The 10000-nt window shown below is 42.8% G+C and overlaps 1 protein-coding gene across 4 annotated transcripts in view; it reads right to left on the bottom strand.

The window, feature by feature from the left end:
• LOC115123479 (protein unc-13 homolog B-like) overlaps positions 1–10000 on the bottom strand; it is a 138826-nt gene that overhangs the window by 54005 nt on the left and 74821 nt on the right. For all 4 annotated transcript variants that reach the window (XM_065026869.1, XM_065026871.1, XM_065026870.1 and 1 more), the window contains exon 9: positions 1710–1778. In XM_065026869.1, the coding sequence (XP_064882941.1) occupies positions 1710–1778 (69 nt within the window). The remainder of the gene's footprint in view (positions 1–1709; positions 1779–10000) is intronic.

Raw genomic sequence — 10000 nt, 5'->3', positions numbered from 1 at the left:
CAGCCCCCATAAACTGGGCTCCCGAGTGGCACAGCGGTCTAAGGCACTGCATCTCAGCGCATGAGCCGTCACTACAGTCCCTGGTTTGATTCCTGGCTGTATCACATCCGGCCGTGAATGGGAATCCCATAGGGTGGCACACAATTGGCCCAGTGTCGTCCGGGTTTGGCCGGCGTAGGCCGTCATTGTAAATAAGAATTTGTTCTTAACTGACTTGCCCAGTTAAATAAAGGTTAATTAAAAAAATATATATATGTAAAAATATTCAACGAAACAACACGTCCACTGTTCTATGGACTGGCCAAGACTGCCAGGTCACATACTATTTGTACGTGGATACAGGAGATTTAGACTGGCTTAGAGGTGAAGGAAATACTGTGGATACAGGAGATTTAGACTGGCTTAGATCTGAAGGAAATACTGTGGATACAGGAGATTTAGACTGGCTTAGATCTGAAGGAAATACTGTGGATAGAGGAGATTTAGACTGGCTTAGAGGTGAAGGAAATACTGTGGATACAGGAGATTTAGACTGGCTTAGAGATGAAGGAAATACTGTGGATATAGGAGATTTAGACTGGCTTAGAGGTGAAGGAATTACTGTGGATACAGGAGATTTAGACTGGCTCAGAGCTGAAGGAAATACTGTGGATACAGGAGATTTAGACTGGTTTAGAGATGAAGGAATTACTGTGGATACAGGAGAATTAGACTGGCTCAGAGCTGAAGGAAATACTGTGGATACAGGAGATTTAGACTGGCTTAGAGGTGAAGGAAATACTGTGGATACAGGAGATTTAGACTGGCTCAGAGCTGAAGGAAATACTGTGGATACAGGAGATTTAGACTGGCTCAGAGCTGAAGGAAATACTGTGGATACAGGAGATTTAGACTGGTTTTGAGCTGAAGGAAATACTGTGGATACAGGAGATTTAGACTGGCTTAGAGATGAAGGAAATACTGTGGATACAGGAGATTTAGACTGGCTGAGAGCTGAAGGAAATACTGTGGATACCGGAGATTTAGACTGGTTTAGAGATGAAGGAATTACTGTGGATACATACAGGAGATTTAGACTGGCTCAGAGCTGAAGGAAATACTGTGGATACAGGAGATTTAGACTGGCTCAGAGCTGAAGGAAATACCGTGGATACAGCAGATTTAGACTGGCTTAGAGATGAAGGAAATACTGTGGATACAGGAGATTTAGACTGGCTGAGAGCTGAAGGAAATACTGTGGATACAGGAGATTTAGACTGGTTTAGAGATGAAGGAATTACTGTGGATACAGGAGATTTAGACTGGCTCAGAGCTGAAGAAAATACTGTGGATACAGGAGATTTAGACTGGCTTAGAGATGAAGGAAATACTGTGGATACAGGAGATTTAGACTGGCTTAGAGATGAAGGAAATTATGTGGATACAGGAGATTTAGACTGGCTTTGAGCTGAAGGAAATACTGTGGATACAGGAAATTTAGACTGGCTTTGAGCTGAAGGAAATTATGTGGATACAGGAGATTTAGACTGGCTTTGAGCTGAAGGAATTACTGTTGATATACAGTGACTGGTTTGTTCTGTGGTTTTACTGTACAGGGTGAATGGATCATTCTAGATTGAAAGTATAGCACTAGATATACACATCATCTCTACTAGACTTGGTAGTGAGTTGGTAGGTAGATAAGATAGTCAGGAGAGATGTAGACTTACTCTGTATGTGGAGAGGTCGATCCGAAGAGAGTTGTGCAGTTGATCCATGAGTTTAACAAAACGATCTTTCTAGTTTGGGGAAGAAGAGAGAAAGAATGCTATTTGGCTCTAAACAGATAGTACACAGTGGCAGAATACCTGACCACTGTGACTGACCCACAATTAAGGAAAGCTTTGACTATGTACAGACTCAGTGAGCATAGCCTTGCTATTGAGAAAGTCCGCCGTAGGCAGACATGGCTCTCAAGAGAAGACTGGATATGTGCTCACTGCCCACAAAATGAGCTGCATGTCCTAACCTCCTGACAAAATGTGTGAACATATTAGAGACACTGTTGCCACAAGAAAAAGGCAACAAGTGAAGAACAAACACCATTGTAAATACAATCCATATTTATGTTTATTTATTTTCCCTTTTGTACTTTAACTATTTGCACATAATATGACATTTGAAATGTCTTTATTCTTTTGGAACTTTTGTGAGTGTAATGTTTACTGTTCATTTTATTGTTTATTTCACTTTTGTTTATTATCTACTTTACTTGCTTTGGCAATGTTAACATATGTTTCCCATGTCAATAAAGCCCCTAAATTGAATTGAATTGAACTTGAATTGAGAGAGCGAGAGAGATAGACAAGAGCGAGAGACAAGAGCGAGAGAGAGAGAAGAGAAGAGAAGAGAAAGAGAGAGACAGAGAGGAGAGTGATGTAGGGAATGTTGACAGGGAGGGAGACTGTTGTCCAGACATTCTGAGTTAATGTGCTTCGGGGTGATAGAGAGTATATGTGTGCCTGGCTATTAAAGAGAGAAAGATTAAAGTATTTGAGTCAACATGTGTGTGTGTGTGTGTGTGCGTGTGTGTGTGTGTGCGTGTGTGTGTACCACAACAAGAAGTAGTGAATAGAGGAAGGGGGGGGCTTAATCTAGATTTACAGGTTGTTGTCACTGATGACTTTACTATCCGCATAGAGACCATCACTCCCTGGGAGGATGGAGTTGGACCACAATTCTCCCCCACGCCTCCTCTTCAGACAGAGATAATAGCTATAATGGCCACATTGTCCTTCCCCACAGCTAATGGCTATATTCACCCCATCTCCTCAGACCTAGTGGTAATAGGATCCCTTCCTGAATGTTCCCGCCCTATCCCATCTGCAGTATGGTCCAACCACAGCAGCTAGCTGGTCCAGTCTTACCTCTTCTCTAATCCAATGCCCACATCTCAATTGACACACTATGACCAAGGCCCAAAAGGAATATGGTGCCATTTGGGACACGAGCCCTGTCAGAACTCCAAGGGCTCTAACCTTTATTATGAGCTCATAGACACGTATCAGAGTTTTAATATTAAAACCGGATATCACCAAGGAAACCACACACACACACACACACTTTCTATCAGTGGGCCAATCACAAGGCTGGAATATGAAAATGAGGAAAAGATGAAGAGATCAAAATGATCACTTTATCCTTCACATGATGGATAATGATCAGATGATGAGAGAGAAAGGAGGGAGAAAGGGAGAGAGAGAACTACATATAGATAGAGAGAACTAGATATAGATAGAGAGAAAGGACGGAGAAAGGGAGAGAGAGAGTGAATCAGGGAGAGAGAACTAGATATAGATAGAGAGAAAGGAGGGAGAAAGGGAGAGAGAGAGAGTGAATCAGGGATAGAGAGAACTAGATATAGATAGAGAGAAAGGAGGGAGAAAGGGAGAGAGAGAGAGTGAATCAGGGAGAGAGAGAACTAGATATAGATAGAGAGAAAGGAGGGAGAAAGGGAGAGAGAGAGAGTGAATCAGGGATAGAGAGAACTAGATATAGATAGAGAGAACTAGATATAGATAGAGAGAAAGGAGGGAGAAAGGGAGAGAGAGAGAGTGAATCAGGGATAGAGAGAACTAGATATAGATAGAGAGCGAGAGAGAGCGAGATAGAGAGAGTGAATCAGGGATAGAGAGAGAGAGAGAGCTAGATAGAGCGAGAGAATAAAAACCCTCCAACCCAAAAAGGCCTGTGGTGTTGATGGTATCCTTAATGAAATGATCAAATATACAGACAACAAATTCCAATTGGCTATACTAGAACTCTTTAACATCATCCTTAGCTTTGGCGTCTTCCCCAATATTTGGAACCAAGGATTTATCACCCCAATCCACAAAAGTGGAGACAAATTTGACCCCAATAACTACCGTGGAATATGCATCAACAGCAACCTTGGATAAATCCTCTGCATTATCATTAACATCAGACTCCTACATTTCCTCAATGAAAACAATGTACTGAGTAAATGTCAAATTGGCTTTTTAACAAATTACCGTACAACAGACCATGTATTCACCCTGCATGCCCTAATTGACAACCAAACAAACCAAAACAAAGGCAAAGTCTTCTCATGCTTTGTTGATTTCAAAAAAGCCTTTGACTCAATTTGGCATTAGGGTCTGCTATACAAACTGATGGAAAGTAGTGTTGGGGGAAAAACATATGACATTATAAAATCCATGTACACAAACAACAAGTGTGCGGTTAAAATAGGCAAAAAACACACACATTTCTTCCCACAAGGCCGTGGGGTGAGACAGGGATGCAGCTTAAGCCCCACCCTCTTCAGCATATATATCAACGAATTGGCACGGGCACTAGAAAAGTCTGCAGCACCCAGCCTCACCCTACTAGAATCTGAAGGCAAATGTCTACTGTTTGCTGATGATCTGGTGCTTCTGTCACCAACCAAGGAGGGCCTATACAGCACCTAGATATTCTGCACAGATTCTGACAGATCTGGGCCCTGACAGTAAATCTCAGTAAGACCAAAATTATGGTGTTCCAAAAAAGGTCCAGTCGCCAGGATCACAAATACAAATTCCATCTAGACACCGTTGCCCTAGAGCACACAAAAAACTATACATACCTTGGCCTAAACATCAGCGCTTACAGGTAACTTCCACAAAGCTGTGAACGATCTGAGAGACAAGGCAAGAAGGGCATTATGGTTGTGAGGTCTGGTCCGCTCACCAACCAAGACTTCACAAAATTTGACAAACACCAAATTGAGACTCTGCATGCAGAATTCTGCAAAAATATCCTCTGTGTACAAGATAGAGCACCAAATAATGCATGCAGAGCAGAATTAGGCCGATACCCACTAATTATCCAAAACCAGAAAAGAGCCGTTAAATTCTACAACCACCTAAAAGGAAACGATTCCCAAACCTTCCATAACAAAGCCATCACCTACAGAGAGATGAAGCTGGAGAAGAGTCCCCTAAGCAAGCTGGTCCTGGGGCTCTGTTCACAAACACAAACACACCCCACAGTGCACCAGGACATCAGCACAATTAGACCCAACCAAATCATGAGAAAACAAAAAGATAATTACTTGACACATTGGAAAGAATTAACAAAAAAACAGAGCAAACTAGAATGCTATTTGGCCCTAAACAGAGAGTACACAGTGGCAGAATACCTGACCACTGTGACTGGCCCAAACTTAAGGAAAGCTTTGACTATGTACAGACTCAGTGAGCATAGCCTTGCTATCGAGAAAGGCCGCCGTAGGCATACATGGCTCTCAAGAGAAGACAAGCTATGTGCACACTGCCCACAAAATGAGGTGGAAACTGAGCTGGACTTCCTAACCTCCTGCCCAATGTATGACCATATTAGAGACACATATTTCCCTCAGATTACACAGATCCACAAAGAATTCGATAAAAAAAAAACATTTTGATAAACTCCCATATCTACTAGGTGAAATTCCACAGTCTGCCATCACAGCAGCAAGATTTGTGACCTGTTGCCACAAGAAAAGGTCAACCAGTGAAGAACAAACACCATTGTAAATACAACCCATATTTATGCTTATTTATTTTCCCTTGTGTACTTTAACCCTTTGTACATTGTTACAACACTGTATATATACATAATGACATTTGTAATGTCTTTATTGTTTTGAAACTTCTGTATTGTGTAATGTTTACTGTTTATTTTTTACTTTTGTATTTTGTATATTATCTACCTCACATGTTTCCCATGCCAATAAAGCCCATTGGATTGAATTGAGAGAGAGAGCGAAAGAGAGACAGAAAGAGAGACAGAAAGAGAGACAGAAAGAGAGACAAACAGACAGACAGACAGACAGACAGACAGACAGACAGACAGACAGACAGACAGACAGACAGATAGACAGACAGATAGATAGATAGATAGATAGATAGATAGATAGATAGATAGATAGATAGATAGATAGATAGATAGATAGATAGATAGAATCAGGGATAGAGAGAGAGCATGAGAGAAGAGAGAATTTAGACATCGAGGAAAATAGATAAACTGGTAGAGGAATAAATAACATCCAGCCTAAACAGAGATTCCTGTGTCAGTCTGAGATTCAAGTCAAAACCAACCTCACATGCTTTGTAAAGAGGTTTACTCGCTCTTCCCAACAATACAGAGGAATAAAATAGAGAAATAATATAATGTTAAAACACGTCATAATAACAGTAATACTAGATACACAGTGAGTAATAATATACAAGGGGTACCAGTACCGAGTCGATGTGCAGGGGTATGAGGTAATTGATGTGGACATGTACATATAACTAGGAGTAAAATGACAGATAGTAAACAGCAGAAGTGTTTTATGAGTCAAAAACGTTAGTGCAAAAAGGGGCAATGCAGAAAGTCCGGGTAGCTATTTGGTGAACTGTTTAACTAACTATTTATCAGTCTTATGGCTTGGGGGTAGAAACTGTTCAGGTACATCGGTACGGCTTGCCAGTTGCAGAGGGAGTTACAGAGGGAGTTGTTCACGACCTTATCTTAGTGGTGAGCTTGGAGGGCACTATGACGTTGAATGCCGAGCTGTAGTCAATGAACAGCATTTTCACAGAGATGTTCCTTTTGTACAAGTCGGAAAGGGCAGTGTGGAGAGCAATACAGAGTGTGTCATCTGTGGATTTGTTGGGGCGGTATGCGAATTGTAGTGTGTCCAGGGTGTCTGGGATGATGGTGTTGATGTGAGCCATGACCAGCCTACGGTGTGACCTTGGCATTCTTGGGTAAGGGACTATGGTGGTCGGCTTGAAACATGTCGTTTTTACAGACTGGGAAAATGTCAGTGAGGACACTTGCCAGCTGGTCAGCGCATGCTCTGAGTGTGCGTCCTGGTAATCCATCTGGCCCTGCGGCCTTGTGAATGTTAACCTGTTTAAAGGTCTTACATCGGCTATGGAGAGCATGATCACACAGTCATCCAGAACAGCTAGTGCTCTCAAGCATGGTTCAGTGTTGCTTGCCTCAAAGCGAGCATAGAAGGCATTTACTGTAGCTCATCTGGTAGCCTCACGTCACTGGGCAGCTCGCGACTGGGATTCCCTTTGTAATCCAACGAATGTCTTAGCCGGTGCAGTAGGATTCGATCTTAGTCCTGCATTGATGCATTTCCAGTTTGATGGTTCATCGGAGGGCAAAACGGGATTTCTTATAAGCGCCCAGGATAGTGTCCCGCTCCTTGGGAACGGCACCTCTAACCTTTAGCTCAGTGCGGATATTGCCTTTAATCCATGGCTTCTGGTTGGGATATGTACGTATGTATGGTTACTGTGGAGATGATGTTGTCAACGCACTTATTAATAAAGCCGGTAAATGAAATGGTCCTGTAGCTTAGCATCCGCTTCATCAGACCACTTCCGTATTGAGCACGTCCCCGGTACTTCCTGTTTGAGTTTTTCCTCGTAAGCAGGAATCAGGAAGATAGAGTTATGGTCATATTTGCCAAATGGAGGGCGAGGGAAAGTTTTGTATGTGTTTCTGTGTGTGGACTAAAGGTGATCTAGAGTTTTTTCGCCACTAGTTGCACAGGTGACATCCTGGTAAAAATTGGTTAAAATGTATTTCAGTTTTTCTGCATTAAAATCCCCGGCCACTAGGAGCGCCGCCTCTGGATGAGCATTTTCTTGTTTGCTTATGGCCTTATACAGCTCGTTGAGTGCGGTCTTAGTGCCAGCATCGGTTTGTGGTGATAAATAGACAGATACAAAAACTATAGATGAAAACTCTCTTGGTAAATAGTGTGGTCTAAAGCTTATCATGAGGTATTCAAACTCAGTCGAGCAGAACCTCGAGACTTCCTTCCTTAATATTAGAGATCGTGCACCAGCTGTTGTTAACAAAGAAACACACCAACCCCCTTGACTCGACACTGCCGTTCTGTCCCGCCGATGCATAGAAAAACAAGCTAGAATATTTGTCCTTGTTCAGCCAAGTTTCAGAGAAACATTGGATACTACAGTTCTTCAGGTCCAGTTGATAGGATAGTCTTGAAAGGAGCTCATTCCAGTTTGTTCTCCAATGATTGTACATTCGGCAATAGAAAAGAGGGTAGAGCTGGTTTATCTGAGTCAGGCGGATTATTTACACGCAGTCATAGTTTCATCAGGGTACCCGTACGCCGGCCTCAATATCGCCGTCTCGTTCTCTTCCAAGTGTCGGGGATTAGGACCTGGTACGGGGTGAGCAGTGCAGGCTCTCACCTATCTGGCAACACACTCATTATCGTCAACAGGAAAAAAAAGGATAGCCAATCTGGCAACCAACTAACTATAGTCAGTTGGGAAACACAGGCTGTCACAAACTTGGCAACTCCGTTTCAACAGTCATTAGAAAAAAACTCAGGATTACCAATCTGATACTTAATCTAACTTTAGTCAGTAGGGAAACACAGACAGGCTATCACCAACCTGGCAACCCAGAAAGAGAGCGTCATATCCTTAGCCTATGGTAACACTAGTGAGAACCCTGGGCCCATTAGATTGAGTACACGCTGCCAGCAGCCAGCCAGTCGCTCATAAATCACAGTCGTTTGACTGCGACTGGCAGGGGACAGCCGGTGGCGGAGACAAAATGGATATCCGTCTCCATTGCAGTGGCACTACTAGTGCTGTTGGCTGGAATCCCAGGGGCCATTAAGACTGGCCTCTGGCTGCTTCTGGGCTCTCTCATTTGGCTAAGACTGGGCTCACATTCAAAACACATTTCAGAGTGGGAGTTGGAGTGCAGGTTTCCTCTGTCCATATTACAGCACTTCTACTCTAAGACACTGTGTAGATAATATGTACCCTGGGTATTATGCTGTGGTCATGTTGCTGTGTACATCTCACAGCTCTTAAGTCTAACATAGACGTTAGTAATCCTACCGACTGATCACTGATGGCGATGAGTCAGCCTACAGGAAGGAAGTCAGTGACCTGGCAGTGTGGTGCCAGGACAACAACCTCTCCCTCAACGTCAGAAAGACCAAGGAGCTGATGGTGGACGACAGAAAAACGAGGGAGAGCACCACATCAACGGGGCTGTAGTGGAGCGGGTCGACCCTGCCTTCATGTACATATCTACCTCATTATTATCTATCCTGATGCCTAGTTACTTTACCCTGCCTTCATGTACATATCTACCTCAAATACCTTATTTTTATCTATCCTGATGCCTAGTCACTTTACCCTGCCTTCATGTACATATCTACCTCAAATACCTTATTATTATCTATCCTGATGCCTAGTCACTTTACCCTGCCTTCATCTACATATCTACCTCAAATACCTTATTTTTATCTATCCTGATGCCTAGTCACTTTACCCTGCCTTCATCTACATATCTACCTCAAATACCTTATTATTATCTATCCTGATGCCTAGTCACTTTACCCTGCCTTCATGTACATATCTACCTCAAATACCTTACCTTATCTATCCTGATGCCTAGTCACTTTACCCTGCCTTCGTTTCATCTGACCATATGACATTCTCCCAATCTTCTTCTGGATCATCCAAACAAACACACCATGACATACCAAACACACCATGACGTACCAACAGAAACACACCAACACAAACACACCATGACGTACCAACACAAACACACCATGACGTACCAACACAAGCACACCATGACGTACCAACACAAACACACCATGACGTACCAACACAAACACACCATGACGTACCAACACAAACACACCATGACATACCAACACACTATGACGTACCAACACAAACACACTATGACGTACCAACACAAACACACCATGACGTACCAACACAAACACACCATGACGTACCAACACAAACACACCATGACGTACCAACACAAACACACCATGACGTACCAACACAAACACACCATGACGTACCAACACAAACACACCATGACGTACCAACACAAACACACTATGACATACCAACACACTATGACGTACCAACACAAACACACTATGACGTACCAACAC

Source organism: Oncorhynchus nerka, linkage group LG13 (assembly GCF_034236695.1).
Source record: "Oncorhynchus nerka isolate Pitt River linkage group LG13, Oner_Uvic_2.0, whole genome shotgun sequence".
Classification (NCBI taxonomy): domain Eukaryota; kingdom Metazoa; phylum Chordata; class Actinopteri; order Salmoniformes; family Salmonidae; genus Oncorhynchus; species Oncorhynchus nerka.
Note: the sequence above shows the minus strand (reverse complement) of the source record. Positions and strands in the feature narration are given on the sequence as shown.